The sequence below is a fragment of the Antechinus flavipes genome, chromosome 5 (genome assembly GCF_016432865.1).
Source record: "Antechinus flavipes isolate AdamAnt ecotype Samford, QLD, Australia chromosome 5, AdamAnt_v2, whole genome shotgun sequence".
Taxonomy (NCBI): domain Eukaryota; kingdom Metazoa; phylum Chordata; class Mammalia; order Dasyuromorphia; family Dasyuridae; genus Antechinus; species Antechinus flavipes.
The window spans coordinates 20902803-20929181 of record NC_067402.1 but is presented as its reverse complement, the minus strand read 5'-3'; the positions used below and the strand labels follow the sequence as shown (position 1 = coordinate 20929181).

General features: G+C 44.0%; 1 protein-coding gene across 1 annotated transcript in view; it reads left to right on the top strand.

The window, feature by feature from the left end:
- The first annotated feature begins 120 nt into the window (after positions 1-120).
- CMTM8 (CKLF like MARVEL transmembrane domain containing 8) overlaps positions 121-26379 on the top strand; it is a 64342-nt gene continuing 38083 nt past the window's right edge. The window contains exon 1 of the mRNA XM_052000223.1: positions 121-353. Within this exon, the coding sequence (XP_051856183.1) occupies positions 207-353 (147 nt within the window). The 5' untranslated portion in view covers positions 121-206. The remainder of the gene's footprint in view (positions 354-26379) is intronic.

Below are 26379 nucleotides of genomic sequence, written 5' to 3'. Positions count from 1 at the left end.
CCGCCCTCGCCTCCTCCCTCTCCTTCTCCTCCTCCTCCTCCTTCCACTTCTGCTGCCGCTGCTGCCGCTGCCGCTCTTCCCCGCCGCAGCCACCCTCCAGGCCCCCGGTGCCGGTCTCCGGGGCGCCGGGCCGCGCGCCCACCCTCCCGGTGCGCAGAGCGAGGGGGCGGCCGAGGCCAGGGCTGGGGGCGCCCGAGCCGCCGAAGATGGAGGATCCGCAGCGCTCGCGCTCGCACACGGTCACCACCACCGCCAGCTCCTTCACCGAAAACTTCTCCACCAGCAGCAGCAGCTTCGCCTACGACAAGGAGTTCCTGCGCACCCTGCCCGGGATCCTCATCGTGGCCGAGATAGTGAGTGCGGGGCGGCCGCGGGGGGAGGGGCGCGGGGGCTCGCGGGAGAGGGAAGCCCAGCTCCCCCAGGGCTGAGAAAGGGCGGGCGAGAGCCCGTTGCGGGGGGGAGGGAGGTCCGCGCGCATAAGTGTGTGTGTGGGCGGGGGTTCGCGCGTGGGGGGAGGAGGTCTTTCCAGGATCCTGCTCCCTTCTGTCCACCCCCTCCCCGAAAGAGGAGCGACTTGGGAGGTGTGAAGGAAGAGCTGCTCTCGAGCTTCGGCGCCCGCGCCGGGTGGGCTAAAGCCGGGGAGGAGCTCGGGATTCGGGTTCCGAGACCCGGCTTAGCACCTGGGTGACCCCGGCCAGGTCCAGCGCCCTCTTGGGACCCGCTTTGTGGAGCTGGAATCGAGCCAGACTAGACGCGGTACGTGGAGCGTTTGTAGCCCTGAAGTCCTCAGGTGCAGGAAGGTTCCCTGACACGCTGTCTGACCGGCGGCTCCCGGCGGCTTCTCTGCCTGCGAGAGTGGGGGAGGGAGGAGAGGAGCCGCTCTGGATTCGGGAACTCTTCCTACCCCAGAGCCGGCCAGGGATCTGCCAGTTGGCTTCTCCTCTGCCCGCGGGGGTGACAGGGACCATCCTCGGACAAGGATTCACGTGGGCAGGAGCGACTCCCGGACCCTGGGGAGGATGCCGGGATTGGGACTAATAAAAGGACTCCATGGGTACCTCGCCGACTTTATGCCAGAATCATGGAAATGGCACCAAGGAGGGGAGGAAGTCCTCTTTGCTTGGTCAGGGGTTCATGGAAATAGCAGCTCTTCTGGTGAGGGGGATTGAGCTTCAGTTCCAGTCCTGCTACTTTAGGAGAAGTCACCTAGTCTCCCGGCCTCAGTTTCCTCATCTGAAAAACATCTGAGGATTGTCCTAAATGATTTCCAATGGCCCTTCCAGTTCTCCACCCACGATTTTGACTTGTTTACTTAACAGACCTTATGGTGTCCAGAGTTGAGGGTCTGGGAATCCGGATTTTTTTTTTTTTAAGGCAGGTGTTAAAAGTGTTGTCTGCCAGTCAAAACTTAAGGAGTCTGCTTTGTGTAGAGGATTGTGAGAGATGGCAGATGCCAAAGAAATTGGGAAAACTCACCCAGGGAGGGGCAGAAAAATAAACAGGAGCAAAACCACAGTGACTTAATTCATACAGAGTAATGTCAACAAGGGCAAATGGCTCACAGTGTATATACTGTATAGTATATGAAAGTGGTCAGAGCTGGGAAAGGTTAATCGGGAATGACTTTCTGGTGGAGCCTTCTTGTTTCGTCATAAATATGGTAGAAAGATAAGGAAATGCCAAACTTCCTCTTGGGAATTTTCTTATATAGACTGAGTCATTAGTAAATATAGGATAATAAATAAAATGGCTGCCTACATTGGCCCTTAGCTTCTCTTCTGCTACTTCTTGGATGATGGCTATTAGCATTAAAAATAAAACCTCTCCCAGTTCTCTTAAGAGTCCAACTGCTTCTCCTCTGCTGGATCATAAGGTCCCGCAGTCAGTCAACAAGCCTCTATTAAACACGTGAAGACAAAGCCTTCTGTATCTTTGTCCTTTCCCCAGTGCCCAGTGTGACTTTTTACAAGTCACCCGCGCCGCCTTTTCCTTATCTGTAAACTACCCATAGAACTAACTGCCTGGCTAACCTCCATATGGGGCCATTGGACAAACCTGCTCGATGTTCAACAAATATTATGTGTTGCTTAACATATATTGGATTACTTGGAGGGGTGGGGGAAAGGGAGAGAGAAACTTGGAACATGAGGTTTTGCAAAGGTGCATGTTGAAAACTATCTTTGCATGTATTTTGAAAATTAAAAGCTATTAAAAAAAAACAAATATTATGCGCCATCTATATATCAAGCACTGACTGTGCTAGGTAGGAAATAGGGATATACCCTCAAGGAGGTTACTCCCTGTTGGAGAGCTATAGCTTGTGCACAGGAAAGTACCTAATAAAAATAATTAAGAATAATATACTAATATAATAATACGAATAATGAAGAATACATCTGCTGGATCTGGTCTGGGCTTTCGTGGAAATTAGGACTTCTCTTGGGGTGGGAGGTTCAAAAGGGAGGACTCCTAATAAGCACAGAGGGCAGTGTCGTGAGAGTCTATGATTGCATTCGTGTGTGACCATTCCCCGCACTCCAGTGATAATTCTTTAATCTAGGGAGATTCACAAGAGACAGAAAAACTTCTCTTCCTAAAACCCCTGATAAGGAGCTTCTCCTTGGTCCTTGGATGACAGACACTGGCCGTCTCTGTGTTGTCACTGAGCACATACTTGCCATTTTGCCAAGCAGATAAAACCTGCAAGAGTTTACACTCCTTTGGGGCAAATCCTGAGAAACTGGTCATCATCTCTGTGTGGTGTTGGGGGTAGACTGGATAGGACTTTACAGATGATGTAGTGCAAGCGTCTCATTTTGTGCAGAACGGGAAACTGAGACCAATTGGTGGTGGTGGTGATGATGATGATGATGAGACTTAGGATCCTAGATTTCTAACTAGCAGGAGAATGCAATAAACATTTATATAGTGCCTACTGCATACCAGGCACTAAATACTTTACAAATATTATCTCATTTGATCTTTACAACCTTGTGAGATAGGTGTGGTTATTATCCCTATTTTACAGTTGAGAAACCTGAGGCAGACAGAGATTACGTGACTTCTCCAAGGTTATTTAGCTAGTAAGTGTACACAAATATGTGTTCATATACAGGTTTTCCTGCCTCTGGGAAAAGATTTTAGAAACCTTTTAGTCTATTCGGCCTCAGTTTCTCTAAAATGAGGGAATCAAAGTAACAAAAGACATAGGATCATAGTTCTGAAGCCCAAGAAGCTTAGTCCAGGACTTGAGAAAGCAGTGTGATGAGGTAAATGGAGTCCTAGATTCTGGAGTGAGGAAGAGCTGGATTCAAATTTCACTCCTAACTCTGAGCAGCTGTGTGATCTTGGCCAAATGACAACTTTCCTGAGAATCGATTTCCTTCTCTTGGTGTCCCTTTATGGGGATGCTGACCACTCAAAGCGCCCACTTCCCAGAGTGATTTTTTTTTGGCCCAAACAAGATGATGTAAAGTCTTTTGTGGGCGGTAAAGCACGATCTAAATGTTAATTGTTGTGGTTAATTCGACAAAATGCTTAAGAATCTTGCCAGTGAGAGGCCAGGAACCTGTTCTCTGGGCTGGTGTGGGAGGGCACAGGCTGGCCTCCGAGGTGCTGTAATTCTAGAAGAGACTCCTGCCGCCTTTGTATCCACAATAGCACTTGGGGCTCCGCTGGTGCATGTCATTGGCTGAGAGGAAGCCCTGCCTCCCTTTCCCTCTTTTGTTCCTGGGATCTCGGCTGCCTCCCTGTTTGATCCTGGATCTCCTGCTTAGTAGGTGTGGGACCCTGAGCAAAGTAGCTAGGCTTTCTAAGCCATTCTGAAATCAATGTTTTAGAGTCAATAATCCCCAACTTGAAATCTGTGAATCTCTTTGGGCCTCAGTTTCTCATTCTGTGGAATGAAAGGGGAAGGGGGCTCTGTGGAGTCAAACTTAAATAAAAAATGGGGCCATTAATCCCAGAGAAGAGTCCCTGAAGCTTCAGAGTAAATTAGTTCTAAAAGGTAGTGTCATGTGTCTTCTTGTGATTTTACTTATATTGTTAAATATTTCCCAATGACTTTTTAATCTGCTTTTTTGTATTTGACATCTTCACCTGGATGGTTCCTTTTCACTCAGACCTATGTTCCTGAGTCTTGCTCCTTCTCTGGACCAAAAATGAGACAGTTGGATCGAGGCTCTTGTTTGTGTCCCATTCTCTGCTGCCCCATTTGGGGTTTTCTTGACAAAAATCCTGAAACAATTTGTCATTTTCTCCTCCAGCTCATTTTGCAGAAGAGGAAACTGTCAAATTTGTTCAGGGTCACACTGCTAATAAATATCTATGGTCAAATTTGAACTCAGGTTTTCCTCCCTCAGGCCCAGAGCTCTATTTATTGTATCACTCAGCTGCTGGACTAGATCTTATCCTGCTCTAAATCTGTGACTCTCTCGGGAGATCTACCTCCTGTGGTCAGGGTTTCCTTTGCTCTTTATTTAAATGTGATTTCACCCACCTGTAAATGTTGGTGGTGAGGAGGTCACAAGATTGACTCGCCACGAGCCCTGAATTGCTCCGTGCTGGTCCTGCCCATGTCAGCATATTCTTGGGGGATCTCCGGGATCACAAATGAGATTGGGTTGGCAGAGCTCACCCCAGGAACACAAGGTTCTGCTTGTCTCATGCTGTTACTTTCCACCTCCCAGTGATGGAAGCAAGTATGGCCTTTAGTAGCGAAACATGGGTCTTTCAAGGAGGGACAGCAAAAGCATACTAATGATAACTTCTTGAGTGGGAGCAATTTCTTTACAGTAACTCCATGAGGTAAATAATTCAGGTATTGTTCCCATTTCACAGCTGAGGAAATTGGCTCAAGTGATTCTATCCTAGAAACTGATATGTTTTTAGTGGTAGAAATGGCATTAACAATGATGTATTTACCTGCTTTGCCCCTGCTCCCTAAGGACCATGGGACCTTGCATCTAATTTGCAACTCAGACCTTTCATAGAATGTGAATAAGAACAGGTTTTGTTTTTGCCTTTCTTTGTATCCCCAGCAATTATTAGCACAGTGCCTGTGCACAGTTCATCACTGACTGATGGATGGGCACCCACCCTGCTCCCAGTTATTGGCTTCAAATTCTACCTTAGGTGGTCCTGAACAGGGTGAGCGAACTTTCTTAGCTGGTCTCCTCATTAGTGAAATGGGGGTATTGCTATCTAAAGCACTGTACCTGGCAGTGAGGATTAAATGAGATAACCTAATGTAAAAAAATTTTGAAGAACTTAAAACTTTGCACAATCTTTCTTGAGATGCATTGCTAGTAGATTACCTCCCCCCCCCAAAAAAAAGTATTTGATTAAGGGGGAAAAATTGAGCGGACAACAGATATGGCATTAACACTTGATTTACACCTCTGCTGGGACCACTGGGTTCTTTTTTTTTCCCCTGAGGCAATTGGGGGTAAGTGACTTGCCCGGGGTCACACAGCCAGGAAGTGTTAAGTGTCTGAGGCCAGATTTGAAGTCAGGTCCTCCTGACTTCGGGGCTGGGGCTCTATCCACTGCACTAACTAGTTGCCCTCACTGGGTTCTTTTTAAGAGATGTTAAGGATGTCTGTACTAAGATCACCTTGGTGGCTTGACTTCTCCACTTTCAGTTTCTTCCTCTGAGACAGTTCTTCTTTTACCTTGTCCTCTCGGATCTGAGTTTCATGCAGGAGTCAAGACATCACCCCATGATGTCAGTGGTTCTCTTTGAAAAGAACAACTTTGACCTCTCCCATTCCATCTCCATTAGGGTTTTGTGGTTGTTTGCCGAGAGTGGTTTCCGTTATTCTTTTCTAGGAGAAGGAAATGATTTCAGGACTCCAAAGCCGCACTAGCAAGAAACATAGGGATCCAGTGATGGTGCTCACAACCTGACAGAAAAGTCTTCTGGATCCATACTCCCCAGTAGGGACTAGCAGGTCATCAATTTTCCACCAAGACCTAAGACAGTGGAATTTAAAAATGACACATCGGTCACTTCCCAACAAACAACCCTTCATAATAATGCCTTCCTATAGAAATAGTTAAGCAAAGCTACAGGAAACAGGACCGATAGTACAAGCTAACTTACAAATTTGTAGTTTACCGTTTGCTAACAGAAAGGAAGGACGTAGGCTACATTTTTATTTTTTAAATTTGTATTGCTATCTTTTATTTTTATGTCACATTTGTTTGTGCCAATTACATTCTCCCTTTCTCCCCTCCTTGGGAAGCCATCTTTTTAAATAAAGAATTTTTAAAAAGGGAAAAAAGAACATTGTGGCAAAATTAATCTATAATCTGACAGCATATGCAGTGTTTCTTATTCATAGTCTTCCATCTTTGCAAAAAAAAGAATGAATTGTAGTCAAGATATTAATACCACTTACATGAATGTTATGGAATATTATTGTTTTATAAGAAATGATCAGGAAGATGATTTTAGAGAAGCCAGAGAGACTTGGAGGAACTGATGCTAAGTGAAATGAGCAGAATCAGGAGATCATTGTACATGTCAACATCAATATTATACAATGATCAATTCTGATGAAGGTGACTCTATCCAACAATGAGATGAATGAGGCCAGGCCCAATGATCTTGTGATAAAGAGAGCCGTCTACACCCAGAGAGAGGCCTGTGGGAACTGAGGGTGGATCACAACTTAGCATTCCCACTCTTTTTTATGCTGTTCGCTTGCATTTTGTTTTCTTATTCATTTACTTTCTTTTTTTGATCTGATTTCTCTTGTGCAGCAAAGAATTGTATAATATGTTTATACATATTGGATTTAACATATATTTTAACATGTTGAACATATATTGCATTGATTGCTCATCTAGGGGAGGGGGTAGGAGGAAGGAGGAGAAAATCTGAAACACAAGGCTATGTCAGGGTCAGTGTTGTCAAATTATTCGTGCACGTGTTTTGAAAATAAAAAGCTTTATTTAAAAAGATATTAATACCACTGAATATTTGATATAAAGATTTCCCCATCCATAACGTTGTTGTTATTCTATATGCATCGATCTACTTTGACTTTTATAATTTCTATCTCATGCTTGCTTATTCATTTTCCTCTATGGTTTTAAAAGATGTAAATCTCCATTTTCCTATATTTTGGAGGGAAGAGGTTTTTTTTTTATGTTTTTATATTTAATGAATGAGTAACTGAATGAAAGAAAATGTATTTATTGTAGGTGCTTACTCTGTCAGGGATGAAGAAGGTGGGGTTGTATGGTAGGTCTGGGTTAGGCTAGATTTGGCAAATTCTTACCAATCAAAAATCCAGGATGGGAACTGGGATATATTGGGTTATACAATAAAAGAAGCCATCCTAAAGCTCTGTTTTGACCAACTGTTTTCCATTTTCCTGGAAGTCCTTTTTTCTGAGTTTCCACCAAATTCTTTCCTGAATGTGGTGTAGTCACAAACACTCAGTCCCTTGAGAACTGAACCGGCTTCTCCAGTTGCAGCCTCTTCTCTATGAGAGATTTCTTCTACTTTGACCTCTTGGGTTTGGATTTAGGTGAAGTAGCTTCAGGCAGGAATCCAGACGCCATCCCGTGACGTCATTGAAAATGAAGGATAAAAAAACAGCCATCTTGACCTCTCCTATCCCATTTCCATCAGGATTCTGTTGTTTTCTGTCTCCATGATCCCTTTTTAGAAGAAAATTATTTTAGGACCCCAGAGCCACACTAGCAAAAAATAAAAGCGTCCAACGATAGTGCTCACAGTACCAAATATCATGATAGAAAAGCCTTTTGGAGCTAAGAAATCTGTTAAATTAAGGCAGCAATTCATGGTTCTGACTAGGATGGTTCTAAGCTATAGGATAGACTATATTGCCCTATTGTTCTGTCTGCAATGACCTGGTTTTTAGAAGCACCTCATTTGGACAGGTAAATACAATCAAAGCAAATTTCTCGCACCACACTTGAGGAAAGCATTTCTCCCATTTTATAGCTTCTCAGCATAGAGGCAGTGGGACGGATCTGGATTTGGAGTCAAGAGCTGGAAGACATTTTTGAGGCTGTCTAGGACACAGTCTCTTCGTTTTACAGATGAGGACATTGGAGGTCAAGTGACTTCTAGGATCCTAGATATAGAGTTAGGAGTGACTGGAGAAGCCGTCTCAGGCAGACTCCTCGTGTTACAAATGAAATAACTGAGCACTCGGTTCGAATATTCTCATTTTGTAGATGGTTCATCATAAGTGCTTAATAAGTGCTTATTGAGGATTTATCAGTTTGTAATTTTCCATCTCTGAGCTTTAATTTCCTTATCTAAATTTATGGTCTTGTGGTTTATAAACAAGGGAGAAAAGTAGGTGCGGTGGTTAGAGGGCCAGGCCTTAAATCCAGTCTCGGGCAGTAATTCTGTGAACCTGGGCAAGTGATTTCACCCTGTCTGCCTCAGTCTCCTTATCTTTAAAATGAGCTGGAGAGGAAATGGCCAACCACTCCAGTATCTCTGCCTAATGGAGTCACAAAGAGCGGGACACAATTAAATGACAACAATGAAAATTTTTCTTAAACAGTTAATATTTTATTATCTTAATGCTGAATTTTAAAAGAAAAATAGTAATAATGATTAATAATTTTTTACTTTTCATTTCCAAATATAAACATACATTGTCCAGGATGAAGGTAATAAAAACAGATTTTAAAATAGACCTTAGTTGGGTATTTTTTTATTATAGACTATCTAGAGCTTAGAACAAGACTTTCACTATAAAGAAATTTAAGTCACTTTGAAATAATTTTCCAACATCTGGTCAGGCTGTTTTACTACCAGCATGATGAAGTAGCCATAGTTTGGGGTTTGAAATCAAAGGAACAGGATTCAAATCCTAGTACTTATAGCAAATGATTTCCCCTTCTGGATCTGTTTGCTCCTCTGTAAAATGAAATGTGTGTGTGTGTGTGTGTGTGTGTGTGTGTGTGTGTGTGTGTTAGAAGTTCCAGAATTATAAGTCTGTGTCCTTTTTGTTTAAATTTTCCAAGTTTGCTTCCATGGTTTCTGGAATAACAAGGGCTCATGATTCCATAATACTTTCAGATTTACAAAGCCTTTTTCCCCCAGTGGCCATTTGCCTTAGAGATTTCCTTGACTGTAGCAGGTCATATATATATACATATATGTGTGTGTATGTATATATGTGTGTATGTACATATACACATATACATATATATACACATATATATTTTTATATATAATAGAGATATCTCTATTTCCTATCAGATTCATTTTCAAATAATATTCCTAGTAAAAAGTAAATATTTTGAGGTCAGGAACTCTTTTGTAGTCAACTTGAATCCACTTTTCCATCTATCTTTCAATCTATCCACAGGTAGTTGCTATTCTCCATAATTATTCCTGCATTTCAGTCTCCCATCATTACGCCATATTGGTTTATAGAGATAATTAAATATCCACATTCTCAGACCAACACTCTTGAGATAGATTTTAAACCAGTTTGAATCCAGGTCTTCCTTGTGTGGAGACTCCATCTCTTCATAATATTAATAATAATAGATAATATTTATATAAAACTTTAAAGTTTGCAAAATATTTTGCATTTGTGTCTCATTTGACAAACAATTTGGTGGTAGTCAAGTCTTGACCATTGACTGTAGAAAGGAATATTAAGTTGATTATAGCATGTAATAAGCACCAGAGCCTTGGCTTTGGTAGAGTCTTTCTCAGAGTTTCATGGTTGATTATTAAATTGCCCTGGCTCTTCAGAGGAAGACATGGGGGTTCCTAGCCTTGTATGTTATCTCTGAGAAGGATCTTAGGGGACACCTCATCTAAACCCCTTCCTTGTATGAAGAGAGATTAAATCACTAGACCTAGGTTATGGGGTTCTAGTTTTTCAGAGAGAAGGGATCTCAGAGCCAAATTTCTTGGAGGACAATACTGAGACCCCGAGAGGAAAAATGACTGACCCAAAGAAGTCTCCTTCAACTAAAATTCTTTTTCCAAGTCATCCTGGAAGAATCCCTGCAGCTCAGCCCCCTTGGGGTTCTGTCTTACACTTATAGTTCTCTTGCCTCAGTTGCCCAGGGATTTACTTTGTTTCTGTCTCATATATATAAATATATATATATATATACACACACATACACATATTCTACATATATATGTACACATTCACACATATACGCTCTTCTTTTACACGCTTAGACACACTCCTTCATATAGAAACATATTCCTATACACACATTTTATTTTTCTCTCACACATGTACCCTTATACACAATACTCTCTCACACATATCCATACATTTTCTCTCTTCTCTTTCACACACATGCTTTCTCTTGCATAAACATTTTCTCTCTTCTCCCTCTCCCACATAAATACACACGCATGCATAGATTTACAAAGGAACACACCCTTCCTCTCTCACTGTCTGTCTCTCTCTGCCTCATTCTCTCGTCTCTCTGTCTGTCTGTCTTTGTGTGTCTATGTCTGTGTCTGTCTGTCTCTGTGTGTCTGTCTCTCTCTGTGTCTCTGTGAATGTCTCTCTTTCATTCTCACTCCACTGGCTCTTCCTAGATGTCCCCACCTCCTTTCTCACCCACGAGGAGCTGCCTGCCTGGGTAAACTCGTTAGGTCAGGAAGCCTCCTGGATTCTCTCCATGAATTCAGGTAACACTTCATTTGCATGAATGTGTAACATTTGCGGACTCTTTAGCAAAAGCCCAGACTAGAGAGCATGCTCTGTTCTCTCACAAGGCACCTAGAATGGCCACCCTGAGCAGTGAGTGGAGCCTTTGGTGGTGAGGGCTCAGTTAATGGTGGGGAGGAGAATTCCAGGTTTGGTTCTAGATCTGCAGGTTAGGAACCTCCATGCTAAGCTGTGAGGAAGCATCCCGGTTACAGGATCATAGATTCATTGCTGGAGAGGGTCTCGGAACTCATCTGATCCATATTAATTTTATAGAAAAAACTAACACCAGACAGCACAAATCGCTTGTCCAAAGGAATAATTCTACAGGTTTGAACCCTGGGCCTTTGACTTCCACCCCAGCTTCCTTCCTGGAGTAGATCAGGTCAGCTGGCTCGCCCAGTCCAAAGAATGCCATGTGGAAGTAGTCCCTGGAGGAGGTGTCAAAAGAAATTCTAGGCCTTGATCTGTAGAATGGGGATAAGAACACGGGCTCTGCTGACCTCCCAGGGGTCAAGACAGCAACATAGAGGCTGAGATAGCTGGTCAATGGCCAAGTGTCATTCACCCTAAGTTGTCGTTATGGAAAACGAGTGAAATGACACAGGATGAGGAGTGTGAGATTTGTAGTAAGAAGACCTCCCTTCCCATCCCTTCCTAACCCCTTAATACTCCTGTGACCTCCGGCCCAGCCCCTTCCTCACCATGGGCCAAACTTCCTCAGCTTGAAAACGAGGAAGTTGCCAAGAGAGCCTCCAGTTCTCGCCTAGTCTCTGCCCCTATGACCCAAACAGCCGAAGATATTAGCAGCCTATGAGCGGCTGCTGTGTGCTGGTCCCACCCTGGGATACTTGGGAAATCAAAGGGAGCTGAGAAGAGCATTAGGCTGAGTGCAGTGGAGCAAGGAGGACGCCAAGGAGAAGCAAGGGGTAAGCTTGTGAAGACACAGCCTCCCTTTAGTAACGGACAGGCTTTGGGATCTTTTTCTGCATTCCCCAGTAAGCTCAGGCGGAGCCTCTCTTGCTCATCCTTATCCATCCATCTCTCCATTCTCTCTCCCTAATCCCCAGATCTAAGGCCGGTTTCGGTAAAAAAAAAAAAAAAAAAAACAAAAACAAACAAACAACAAAGGAGTTTGCTATCTGAGCATATTTGAGTTTATCTCGGGGAAGGCCCTTTTAGGAGATAAAAGCTGGGAATTTTGCCGCTGGGAGATTGTTTTAAGTAGCCGGCCTTCTCTTGCCTAGGACCCTTGCCTTACCGGGGTAGCCCAGGTCATCTGTTGGGATTCTACCCTCTGGTTTGGACCCCCTTTCCTCTAGCCAATATAGAAGATCCACCTGCTATTTCTCTCCATACTCCTCAGTCCCAGCATGCCAGAGAGACGCCATTCAGGCTCGTGTGACCACCTCAAACTCCAGCAGAAACGTTCTGGTTGTTTCAGAATCGATGATTAATAAATATTTGCCAGTTTGAATTGAATTTCCACACACCTCAGCCTCTGATTGTGTGTAGTTAAGGAGGGTGTGCCTTTACCTCCCACAGAACCTGTTATTGTCTCAAGTTCCCAGTCCCAAACAGGATAATTACTCCGAATCCTGATGCTCAAATGAACCATGCTCCCCTGCAAGTCAATGGGCCAGTTTCCTGCCCATCCAGGGCAGCTCTCCTTTTTGTTCTCCCATCAGCTCCTGCAAGAAGGCTTTCCTCAGTTTCTCATATTGTCACAAGGAGAGCAGTGGGTCTCTTACTTTGCCCACCTTCCCTCAGCCACGTCACATGACCAGCCTATAATTTCTTCCCTTCATACATTTCTCTTTTAGCATCCTTTGCTCCAAGTCTCCTTGGAAGTTCCTCATCGGGCACATATTGCGATGTCTCGCCCCGTATCCCTCCACAGCTCATGACCGTGATCTCCATCCTCAGTTCTTCTGACTTGTCATAGGGCTTTGAGGCGCTTGCCTCTGTTTTGTGATTTGGGGCAGGTCACCTAACTGGGCCTCGGTTTCCCTATTTTTCAAAGGAGGGGGTTGGACTAGAGGGACCGTACACCGTTCCAGCTAGCAGATTAGTTTGAGTGGAGGCGAGAATATGCGAGGGAGGGTAGATGAAATGTCTGGAAGGAGAGGCTGGAGCCAGATTGGGAACAGCATTAACTACCCAATAGAAATGTGAATTTTATGTTTGAGGCAAGGGGGCCCAGTTCCCCAGCCACGCTGCTGCTCTGTGTGAGGTCCCGGGACCGATACAAATTAACGCAATGATTTATAGCAACTTTCCCTAGCTCACTAAGATTTACAAAGTATTTTCTTTGTGTTTGTACAAAGTGATACAATTAGCATATTGTTATACCCATTTCACAGGTGAGGAAACTGTGACTTGTTCAGGATCACAGAGCTGCTGGGAGTTTAGCCTCTGCCTTCCTGGCAGGAGACGATTTAGATCATCCATTGCTATTGTGTGTGATTTTGATAAGCAAGAGCTGGAGCCTTCCCATTAAGGCTTCCTGGGAGAGCTGGCCATTGAGTTGGACTCCAATAAGGAAGCCTGAGTTTGCCTTCTGAGGTGAGAAGCCTGGAGAGGCTTGCAGTATCTCCAAGGTGACTAATGCCTTCCTCCCAGGGTTAGTCATTTCTGTCATTCAGCACACCCGGGTGGCAGTGGGAGCTAGGGATGTCTGTATCATTCACCGAGCCTACAGTTGCTGTTTTAAAGCCTTCTCCAGTTCCTGCTGAAAAGGGAAGCCCCACTGTTTCTACCGGAGTCTTGTAAATCACTGCCTTAAGGAAGAGAGGATTAACTATTATATTCATTGTTTAAATGCCAAGGTGCTTAAAAATAATTGGCCAACCAGGACTCCGAGCTCTGGGCTTATTTGGCAAACACTTTCACTGCTGTCCCTGCAGACTTCTGCCCCTGCTAGGTGTTTAGTGTTAGGAACCTGGGTTTCCATTCTTATTGGTCTCCTTGCTTCCAGAGTGCCTTCCTTCCCCCATTTTACAAATAAGGAAACTGAGACCCAAAGGTATCAGGTGACTGGCCTGCATCCGTGCTGCCGCATCGGTTACTTAATTTAGAGTAAATTTAGAGTTTGAAGGAATCCTGAAGGTCTTTGGATTCAACTACCTCATTTCGGAAATGAAAATGGGGCCCAAAAAGAGAAGGGAAGAAGCATATGTCTGCTGTGTGACAAGCCCTACCTTTTTTTTCTTTTTTCTTTTAACAATAATCTTATTCAATTCCCCCCTAACAATTCTTTGAGGGAGATGCTGTTATTATCCCCATTTTACAGTTGAGAAAAATGAGGTAAATGGGTTAAGTGCTTTACCCAAGGTCACAAGTATGTGGCAGAGTTGGGATTTGAATCCAGATAGCTAACTCCAAATCCCATGGCCTTTCCATCCTACCATTTTGCCTCTCATATTCAAATGTTCTAAGGGTATTCCTTCCAACAAAGTAGATCTCGGCTCTTCCATGGCTTCCCATCCTGCGTTCTCCCTTATATTTGCCACAGAGAGTCTCCCCAGAGCTCTGGAAGCCTTCCTCCATTTCTCCTGACATTGTGGTGGGGCCAAGGGACCACATCAACTGCCCACCTCTCCTCCCTCAATTCTGACTCAATACAAGTTATGAATAGCAAAGTGGTGTCTCTACAGAGTCAAATGAAAACATTAGCTATTTCTCCAGCAATTTTGGAGTTTAAAGCTCTAAAAACTAACCGGGAGCACCTGCTCTCTGTTTCTATGGTGTTTTAGGTGGAAATTTAAAGACTTGATTATAGTGTGCCAAATGTCAAGAAACTCTTTTAAAAAAATATTTGTTTTTGCAGGCATTTATTATTCCTCTCTCCCACAGCCTCCCCCACTGAACAATTAAAAAACAAAAAAATAAAGCCTCCCTTACAAATATTCATAGTCAAATTCTCACATTAGCCATGTCCCCAAAATATGTCTCATTTTGTTTTTTTTTTTCCATTATTTTTGTAGTAGAAGATGGAGAGACTTTGACCAGTTTCAAAATTTTTCAGTGTTTTTTTATTGTTGTTTAAATTGTCCTGCTAGTCTGAGTCACCTATCAGGCCAGTGTGCCCTGAGACTCTTAATTCCCCATTTATTCTAACACAATAAAATTCTATTATATTCTTATACCATAAGTTGTTTAACCTTTCCGTAATAGGTGGAAACCCTTTAGTCACAATTTGGGGTTACTAGGGAAAGAACAGCTATAAATATTTTTGTACCCATGGCTCCTTTCTTCTTTTTATTTCTTTTCAGTATAGATCCAGAGCAGTCCAGCTGAATCAAAGGGGTTGCATAGTTAGTCACTTTCTGGGCATGGTTCCATGTGGCTCTTTAGAAGGGCTGGACCGATTCATAGCTTCGCCAATTGGGCACTGGTATGCCAGTTTTTCCATAGCCCCACCAGCATTTCTTCTTTAAGGAAATTTTATATTTAAAGAAAATTTCAACTTGGTGGTGTGGTAGAACACCAGACTGGGAATGAGGAAGACCTGAATTCAAAACCTGCCTCTGACATTAATTAGTAGCTTATTTTTTTTTCTCACTATCAGTCACATTCCCTATCTGTACAATGGGGGTGATGATAGTGCCTGCCTCCCAGAGTTGTTGTGAGGATTAAATGAAATAATATTTGTAAAGGACTTTGTCAACCTTAAAGCACTGTATAAATGCTGGTTATTCTTGTTCTTGTGTTGTAGTAATAGCAGCAATAGTAGTGTTGGTGGTGGTAGTAGTAGTAGTAGTAGTAGTAGTAGTAGTAGTAGTAGTAGTAGTAGTAGTTACTAGTTGGAGTAGTAGTTAGTAGTAGTAATAGTCGTGGTCATCATGGTCACATAGTGAAATCTGTTCTGAGGTTGAACTCAGTGACCCACAGGGTTCTTTCTAGCACTCAATCTGTAATCCCTCCCCACCAATAAATCTGATTTGGCCACTGGGTGATCCGCTTGTGTGAATCTTATAACTAAATGAAGGCATATGTGTAAGACAAGGCATGGTGATAGGGAAGTGAATGAATGAATAGAAATAAAATATCTCATGATAGAAATCCAACTTTTGGAGGTGCTCCTAGAGGAGTGTAGTGGGTTGAATGTGTGTAGGGATTATGCCAGTTTACTTGACAGGAAATGAGGTCTTCATACTAATTGATTAATTAATTGGTTGATCATGTAAGCCTAACTGGCTTCCTTAGACTTCATTTCTATTTCCTTTATTTTTTCAAACTAAAATTATGACAGAGACTTTTACACTATTGAATATTCTCTATAGGGTCTGAATTCAAATGCTGCCTCTGATTGCTTAGGCTCTCAGGAGCATTAAAAATGAGTTCATATTTATAAATCATGCTACAAACCTTAAAGCTCAATGCAAGTTCTAGTTATTGTTGATTATTATTACTATTGTCTATGGCCTTGAGCAAGGCTCTGGGAGCCTCAGTTTCCTCTTTTTAAAATGAGAAGATTGTGCTAGATTAATTTTTTCATTCCAGATCTAGGAGCCTTTTTACCCTTGAGCCTAAAGACGGTAGCAGTTACATACATAAGCATCTGCCTTATACCTCTTCAACATTATTTTATCGTTCAGTTGTTTTTTCAATCAACTCTGCATGACCCCAGGTGAAATATTCTTGGCAAAGATACTGGGGTAGCTTCTTTAGCTCATTTTACAGATGAGGAAACTGAGGCAGAGATTAAGTGACTTGTTCAAGGTCTCATTTAAACTTAGGTCTTCCTGATTCAAGGCCCAATTCACTGTATACAGTGGTGCCACCTAGTTTCTTAACAAATATGAAGGAGTGGGAGGTGGACTTGATCTATGTCTCCTATAATTTGAAGGTGTGGAAGAGAAAGATTACACTTGTTCTACTTGATCCAGAAGGGGAGAAGCAGGAAGCATGGAGGAAGCTGTGAAGACATAAACTGAGGTTTGACATAAGGAAAAGCTTCCTATTAGTTACTGCCTCGGAGGCAGGGAGCTTCCCCTCACTGGACATCTTGATTGCTATGGATGTGATTCTGGTTTGGATGTGGATTGGACTAAATGGCCAGAAATCCTTCTGACTCTGAGAGTTGCTGGATGGATGGATGGATACATATAGAGTTGGAAACTAGCCATAATATAGAAAGTGGGTGTATATCCTGTTCATCCCATGTGACACCACAGGCTAGAACTAAGAGATGTCTGCCATGGAGCTCTTGAGATGCTTCCACCGCGGTGGAAAGAATGTTGGTTTTAGAGAAGGAACTAGATTCAAATCCCCTCTCTGTCACTCACTATCTCTGTGTCTCTGGGTTCATTTCTCTGGACCTCAGTTTTTTTCAGCTGTAAAATAAGGTAACTGGACTAGATAACTTCTCATTTAGAGCCAGGTTCTTCCATTTCTAAATCTGTGATTCCATGATCTATCTTCAAGAAATTAAAGAGACCCAATGGACCTTGACTCTAACCAGCAGAGGGCAGGAGCCATACAGCTATTGTCCACTCTGTGCTGAGTCCTGGGAGAATAAATAAAATAGTAGCCCCTGGAACATTTTTAGAGGGCATCCAGAGAAAGCCATTCCAGGGTTTTCCCTTAGATACTAACCCACCAAAGAGCCTTGGGTTTCCCAGAAACATGGGGTTCCCACACTGAAACTTCGGGCTAGGTTTGCCCATTTGGAATTAGAGGGTGGGCTGGGTCTTTGGGAGAGTTACCAGCCTGTCCTGTGATTCTGAGAAGTAAGGTCCAACTCTCTTCGTCTTGTGCTGACATTGCTTATGATGAGCTTGAGCCGACTTTTTGAATTCTCTGGACGTTATTGCTTGTGTAATGCGAGGTGTCCTTTGCTCCTGGCAAAGGATGAAGTAGCTGCTCCTCTGAGATCCCAGGATTTATTCTCCCCATTTTTACTTCTGGGTGTCATGCTCCCTCCTTCCAGACTTCTTTCTGTGCTTCACCATGCGGAGGAGCTGGCCCCAGCCTCATGAAAACACCAGAGGCATTAGGTGACTGGGCTGTTGTATCTTGGGTACATCTTTCTCCCAGGGACCGGCCACAGCACTTAGTTTAGCACTTGTGAGTGATAATGCACAATAGTCACAAATAGCCACAAGCCACACTGTGTGGCAAATAGTAGGTGCTTAATAAATGCCTGTTGACTCGACTTGACTTGACTTTGCATATTATCTACCTGCTGGACTAGAAGTTTCATATGGACCTGGCCATGTCTCATCACCTCAGCACCGAGCACATGTAGGAGGATCATAAATTTAGAACAAGAAGGAATCTCAGAAACTATCAAGTCCAATCCCCTTATTTTACAGATGTAGAAACTGAGGGACAGAGAAAGATTAATTGGCTGGAGTCACACAATTAGTGAAGTTCCTGCATCAAGATTTGAACTCGAGTCTTTGTGATTCCCTGCTCTTTCCACTGAGCCATCTCAATGGCTTCTGACATTGTGATGGGGCCAATGTATCTTAGATGGAGGTGGCATCCCTTTTGGAGCCAGAGAGATGGGATTTCTTACTCTTACTAGCTATGTGACCTGGGCGTGTAATCTTTCTCAGCCTCAGTTTCTTAATCTGTAAAATGGAGGTAATAGCAGCATCTATCTCCCAGGGTTACTGCAAGAATCAAATGCCATAATATACGACGAACACCTCAGAGAGCTTTTTAAAGCTCTACATGAGCTATTATTATTGGTCATTTGGGCTAATAATAATAATGGACATACATATGGCTTTAAGTATTAGTTGAAGATTTTATTTTATTTGATCATCAAAAAAGCCTGGAAGGGAGAGGTTATTAGGATCCTCACTTTACAGTTGAGAAAACTGAGGGACAGAGAAGTCAAAACAGCTTTCCCAGAATCACAGTGAGGATCAGAGGGAAAATCTGAACTTAGGTTTTCTTTTTTTAAAATTCCTAATTGAATTTCTATCTTAAAAAAATTTCAGTAGTATCTTGTTTTTTCTATTACAGGTAAAGATAGTTTTCCACATCCTCTTTTGTAAGATTTTGAGTTCCAATTCTTTTCTCCCTTTCTCCCTTACTGCCCACCCCCAAAATGGCAAACAAGACTTTTAAATGTATTTCTATATTTGTCATGTTGTGCAAGAAAAATCAGCCCCAAAGGGAAAAAACCATGAGAAAGAAAAAGCAAACAACAGCAACCAAAAAAAAGTGAAAACAGTATGCTTCCATCCACATTCTATTTCCACAGTTCTCTCTCTGGCTGTAGATGGCAATTTCCATCCCAAGTCTATTAGAACTGGCTTGGATCAATGTATTGCTGAGAAGAACTAATTCTATCACAGTTGATCATCACATAATCTTATTGTTACTATATACGATGTTCTCTTGGTTCTGCTCACTTCACTCAGCATCAGTTCGTGTAAATCTTTCCAGGCTTTTCTGAAATCAGCCTGATGGTAGTTTCTTACAGAACAATAATATTCCATAACACTCATATTCTATAACTTATTCAGCCATTCCCCAGCTGATGGACATCCATTCAGCTTCCAGTTTCTTACCACTACAAAAAGAGCTGCTCGAAACATTTGTGCACATGTGGTTCCTTTTCTGTCCTTATGATCTCTTTGGGATATAAGCCTAGTTAGAGACATTGCTGGATCAAAGGATATGAATAATATTATAGCCCTCTGGACATGACTCCAAATTATTCTCTAGAAAAATCCAGCTTTTCTTGACCCCCCAGTCCAGCATTCAGTCCACTATACAGAGTTACTTCCAAAAGGAAAGGCTTCCAGGACAAGGACAAGCTGACCAGCTTTTATTAAGTACCTACTATGCCCCAGTACTGGAGATTAAAAGAAAGACAAATTAAAAACCAGTCCCTGCCCTTAAGAAGCTCCCAGCCTAATGGGGAAGACAACACACAAACAAGACATTTATAGGTTAGGCTGGGGGAAGTCTCAGGGAAGATGCTAAGATTAAGGAGGACCGATGAAGGCTTCTTGCAGAAGGTCATACATTAGCTGAGCCCTAAAGGAAGCCAGCAGGTGGAGGTGAGATGCATGGTGAGGGGGAGGAGGGGAAGCCAGCAGGTGGAGGGAGGATGCATGGTAAGCTAGTTGGGAGAGGCTGGTCTGCAAAAAATTGGATTCCAAGTGAGGAGTTTTTTCAGCCACATCAGTGCACGTACAGCCTGCGGAGAGGTCGGGCCCTGCCTCGACAAAGGCATCATTAACAAGATGAAAAATCGGGATCCTTGGCTGTCGGGAAGTGTCTTCCCCTGGGTATTGGGGGAATCTGTCAGGCAGTACTACACAATCTTAATAGTGTATCGCAAGGATTGGATTCAAAGCTGTGATGGCTCAAGATAACAATTTTCTCTATTGTTCCTTTTCCTTATCTGGGAGAGGGCTTAATTACAAGCTTACTGGCATTTAAGGGAAAGATGTTCTAAATCTTAGAAAAACTGGCAGTTCCCTGGAGTCCCTAAATTGGGAGGTGTGTGGGAAGCCTTCTGGCATGTGGTTCAGCTGGAATAGGAAGCTGGGTGGCAGATCCCTTTGGTAGCCAGGGGAGGCACTTTCTTGTCATTCATTTGCAAAATAGATGGAGCTCTGAGGAAAGATCCCATCTGGGAAGACGGGAATGAGGCGGTCCACTTCAGAGCCCTCACAGAGGATCCTGTTGGCTGAGACTTGTGGTCACTGTGTTTAGAACCCCCAGCAAAATCATCAAGTCTCCTACTGGAGAAGGTCTTCGATTTCAAATGTTGAGTCACTTCAGTCGTGTCCAATTGTTTGTGACCCATTTGGGGTTTTCTTGGCAAAGGGACTGGAGTGGTTCGCCATTTCCTTCTTCAGCTCATTTGACAGATGAGGAAACTGAGGCAAACAAGGTGAAGGGACTTGCCCAAACTTGCACAGCTAATAAGTGTCTGAGACTGGATTTTAACTTAAAGATGAGTCCTCCTGACTCCAGGCCAGACATCCTAGCCACTGTGCCACTCTTTGATTTGTTAGGGCGTCTCAAATGTGAGTTTTATGAACATTTACAAGCTGTGCTTCCTGCGCTTTAAAAGGCACCAGCTTTCAGTATAAAAAAGGATTTTTGTAAAGCAGGGTTGGAGTCGGAAGTATGTGTTCCTATGGTTTTCTGCTCTCTATTCCTCCTTCTCTTTCCCCTTTTTAAAAGAAGGGCATTCAGAAAGCTCCCATACTGCTTTGGAGCAGCAGCTAGGTAATATAATGCATAGATCCCCAGGGTCCTGGAGTCCAGAAGACCTGACTTCAAATCTGACTTCAGATACTTTCTAGCTGAGTGATTCTAAGTAAGTCACTTCACTCTCTTTGCTTCAGTTTGTAAAAAGAGCAGGAGAAGGACATGGCAAATCCACTTCTGGATCTTTGCCAAGAAAACCCCCAAAGACTAAAACGATCCAATGACAGCAAGAACAAATATTGCTTTGGGGAAGCTGAGAATGGAGTGCAGTTTCCAGACCATATCTTCTCTGCCCTGACAGGGCTAGACCACACACACACACAAACAAACAAAGAAAAGTAACAGGTCCTTTCCCAAAAGAAGAGGGAGTGTAAAAATCTAAAAAGAATATTGGGGCAGCTCAGCTAATGAAAGCTACTGATGCTCATTGCCTTAAGCTGTGTCATAACTGAGAGTTTAGAAAAATAAGTCGGCCTCAGCTTCCTTATCTATAAAAGGGTATGATAAGACTTGTTGAACCTACCTCATGGGGTTGTCGTGAAACTCAGTTCAGATAAGGTGTAAAGGACTTTGAAAACCTCAAAATGCCTGTCAATGATTACAAAACACCAAATTGCCCCCCAGAATGGTGGCCCAATTTACAGGGCCCAAATGTCCATATTGGTACGTGAGGAGGAGAATCGGGGTGGGCCAATGAGCATTGAGTAGACATTTCTTTCTTTTTTAAGCTATCCCCATAATTCTTCTCTAAATCCTAGTCAAAGCTGCCATGTTCACAAGGAACAAAGGTCACTTTACCATGGAGTTTGGTAGCTGATGTTATGTGCCTGAGGATTTAAGTACCCTGTGAGCCCCTTGAAGGAATTTCCAGGGCTCCCCATAGCCAATGGCGCCAACTTCCTTGTTTCCACAGAGCCTTGATGTGGCAGTAGAGCTAAAAGGAAGGCTGTTCTCTCCATCTCAGCTGGGGAGGACCCCAAATGGGCCTTTGGATTTAGAGCTGAAGCAGATTCTTGATTATTGCGGGGTCCTCAAACTACGGCCCACAGGCCAGATGCGGCAGCTAAGGACGATTATCCCCCTCACCCAGGGCTATGAAGTTTCTTTATTTAAAGGCCCACAAAACAAAGGTTTTGTTTTTACTACAGTCCGGCCCTCCAACAGTCTGAGGGACAGTGAACTGGCCCCCTGTTTAAAAAGTTTGAGGATCCCTGACCTAGAGGATTTCCCTCTCCTGTCTTATAAGGATGTGCAAGGCCCCCATGGGATTGGTAGCAGGACTTTGGCAACCCCTGCATGGGAGGGCAAAGGGTAGAGGAGAGAAGAGAGAGGGGAGGAGGTAGGAAGGAGAAGGGGGAGAAGAGGGAGAAGAAGGAGGTTGAGAGAGAATGAAGGGAAAGAGGGGAAAAATGAAGGGAGAGAGGGGAAGAATGAAGGGAGAGAGGGGAAGAATCGAGGGAGAGAATGAAGGGAGAGGGGAAGAATGAAAGGAGAGAGAGGGAGAGAATAAAGGGAGAGAGGGAATGAAGGTAGAGAGAGAGGGGAAATGAAGGAAGAGAGAATGAGGTGAGACAGAGAAAGAATGAAGGGAAAGAGAGGAGAGAATGAAGGGAGCAAGAGAGCATGTGGGGGGCAGGGGTTGGTTGGTTAGTCGGTTTAGCTTGAAACTTTTCAGATCTGGCTGAATGAATATTCTCCTGATTAATTACTAGATGTTAAGGGGCTCTTTGGCTGCTCCCCTTCAACATCGGGTATCTATGCACACTCCTGGATGTGCAGATCCCCCTGTACAAAAGCAGCTTTGCTCACTCCCACCTCCTTGCCCAGATTCCCCGGCCAATATTTGTCTCATGTCAGCAGCATATGACGCCTGAACACTCGTCCTGAGATTGTTAGGAAGTGCCTGGTAGTGGCTTGGTTAAGACATCAGCGAGAACACACACAAGACAAAGGAGAGAGAATTCTTCGTGCTGGGTGACAAATTCCCATTCCCGGCCTTCGTCCCTGGTCTGGTCTCTGGCGCTGGGGCCCCCGGCAGTGCCGGCGGGTTGGACAAATACCTTCTCAAACGCAGCCGGGCAGAATCGTGGGTTCTGTTGATTTTGGGGGAGAGACTCGGGCTTGTCAATAAAAGGGCTGAGAAAACCGATGAGCAGAAATATTTCTGCTTGGATTTGAGAACTCCAGGGCCTGGAGTTTATGTTACTGGTTGAGAAGTGGATAAATTAAACGTGACCTCGGTACCTTTCCACGAGACCATGGTTAATATAGACCATCTTGCCAATGTAATTAAAAACATTTTTCTAAGTGTGAGTGAACGGGGTAATGTCCCAAGTGGGAATTATGCTGGAGAAATGGAAAGGAGAGAAACATGAACTGGATCTGTGATCTCAGAGATTTGGGATGACTCTCCAATGGTGCAGACGATAACAGCTGCCCACCGTCCTCTATGAATCTTGTCCAAGGTCTCCCGTGTATTCACCATGAGGAGTCTGTCCAATGGCTTTCCTCACTTTCGCCCAATAATTCAAAGGATCAGATGAGGGATCTGTAAAGTCCTTAACACAGTGCTGGCACATAGTAGGTGCTTAATAAATTTTGGCCGACTGGTTGATGGACATCACAGTCCCCCATCCGGACATTGGTTTTCGGAGTCGGGGAACTGGGTTTGAATTCCATTACTTGCTCTGAGATCTTAGGCAAGCTCCCAAGACCCAGTTTCTTCTTCTGTAAGACAGGGGCAACATTTATACTACCAAACTCCCTGGGTTACCTTTGAGGGTCAAAGTAGATAACACATAGAAACATTTTGTGAGCCATCAGTCTTGTCTCATTATTTATAAGGTAATGAAAGAGACACATTCATCCCAGAAGCTTGACTACACCCTAAAAGCAAAACTATTTTTAGTTCTGTAGGTTGTATAGGATTTGGTTCAGTGGAGCCTGAAATTTTGAAAGGGTTTTCTGTTTTTCAGATTTCACAACCTATTCCAACCCTTGCGTTGAGGGTGGTAAGAAAAGCTCCGAATCTTTGCAGGAGAAACTATTGCTTGGTTTTTGATCTCAGCGTCCAAAGTGTTCCCCTAGTGTTTAGCTTAATTCTACTTGGCACCGATTTTATATTTTACTTCCTCCATGAGACTTCTGGGAAAAAGTAATGATTTATGTTAGTCGGCAATATACGTATTTGTGGGCTATTCTTCATTTATAAGCTCCACGCAGCTGCCAAATTAATATTCCTAAAGCGCAGGTCTGACCATTCCCTGCTCGGGAACCCTCAATGGTTCTTTATTACCTTGAGGGTAAAATACAGATTCTTTTGGGGGGGTATTTGAAGATTTTCACGCTCCAGCCTGGACCTCCCTACGCTTCAGGGCGTGTGTCACGTAATTCTCCCTTATACACTCCATGACATCCTTGCCAAGGATCATTCCCCCACGGCCGATATTCCGACCCTTCGCCCTGGCTGGGGCCGTTCCTCCAGTGCTTTTCCTTTTGCCATTCGCCTATTGGGGATGTCCCCTGGCTTTCTTCAAGCCTGAGTTCCCAAGCCATTTACTGATTCTCACAGTTGTTAGAAGTCCCCTCCCCAGCACAAAACACAAACACGACTCGTGGTACGTTTATTTATCTTAGTACATATAGACCATTCTCTCTATGCCCCTTTGGGAATGGAAGCTTTTGGGGAGCAGCTATCTGCTTTTAAGGGCAGTCAGGTGATGACGTAGTGCACAGAGTCCCAGGCCTGGAGTCAGGAAGACTCACCTTCCTCCTGAGTTCAAATCCAGCTTCAGACACTTATCCATTGGATGACCCTGAGCGAGTCACTTAATCTTGTTTGCTCAGTTTCCTCATCTGTAAAATGAACTGGAGAAAAAACTGGCAAATCTTTCTAATATCTTTGCCAAGAAAAACTCAAATGGATTCACAGCTGAAAAATGATTGAACAGCAGCTTTTAAAGATACTGACTTCATACAAAGCCGGGCTTTGATCTTTGGCTTTTCCTCTTTATATTTCCTCCTCTTGGCTTCCGTGGCACACTGGCTCCTGATTCTCTTCCTGCCTGCCTCAGTTTCCCCTTTCCACACGAATGTTCCTCAGGGCTCTGATCTTGGCTCTCTTTGTCTAAACCTCCTCTCTCGAGGATCTCCTGGATTCACTTATCATCTTTATGTAAGTGACTCCCCAATCTGTGCCCCTCATCCCCCTCCAGAGCTCACTCCCACATTACCCACTGTCTGCCGGCTTTCCTGGGCAGAGGGTGTAAGAAGGGCTGGAAAGGGAGCTTGGGCCAGGCTTCGCTAAGTCTTGATTGCCAAGATAATTCCTTGCTCGGAGATTAGAGTAATAGAAAAGTGACAGGATCCTAACAGTGCACTATCAAGAACCATGGGCAGCGATGGGAGGGGAGAGGGATAATTAGATAAATAGAGAGAACTGACATGTGTTAAGCCCTTGGCGTGTGGCCGGAAGGGTAAGCACCGGGGATAGAAACCACACAAGCAAGCAGAGCAGTCCCTGTCCTTGCCTTCTAACGGGGGAAGGCTCCAGTGCCGGGGAGTTCCGAGGGATGGACCACACACACAGCAGCTTGTGGACATGACTAGGAAGGGGCATGGAGGCAAAACTCCCTTAGCAGAGGCTGGAGGCAGGGAGACCAGTTAGGAGGCTATCCCAGAAGTCCTGGGAATAGTGAAATTCTTCCGACTAAGGAGATGACTCCCTGAGTGGAGTTAAAAGGATAGAGAAATCTATCAAACTTGGCAAACAATTGTATTTTGAGACTGAGGAACAGAGAAAGAGAGAAAAGGAAGGGAACAAACATTTATTAAACACCTATTAAATGCCATGCACTGTACTAAGTTTGATCTTTACATCAATCCTGTGAGATAGGAGCTATTGTGATTCCCATTTCACAGTTGAGAAAACTGAGGCAAATAGAGGTTAAGGGACTCCCAGGTTCACCTAGTGAGTGTTGAAGGCTGGATTTGAATTCAGGCCTTCCTGACTTTAGACCCACTGAACCACCTTGTTGCTAATTAAGAGTCAAGGATTCTCTGAGCTGACAAGTCTGGTGACTGACTAGAAGCAGGGTGGCGGCTTAGAGGAATTGGGGCAATTGGAGAAGGAGGAGGTTGGGAAGGGGCGGAGGTGAGGGCCGGGGAGGCGATGTGGACGCTCTCCTCCCCAGTTCTAGCGCATGTACTTCCCTGCCCTCCCACGCGGTCCTGTCTCATCCATCTGTGCTCCTTTAGGTCAGAAGGCTTTTACGAGCCAAAGCTTGGTTTTTATTGAGTCAGGAAGGTACGGTCTAGCTCAAGCCAACAACAGAGCCAGGGTGGTTGTCTTCATGCCAGCTTACCGAGTGTTCATGGGAACTGTGCTATGGGCCTGAGCAGCCACAATGGACACACTGACCTGGCTCCCACATAAAATGTCACTTTGGCCCTCTTGGAGAACAAACAAAAGCCAACGTCGGCCCGTGAACGATTGGACGTAGTC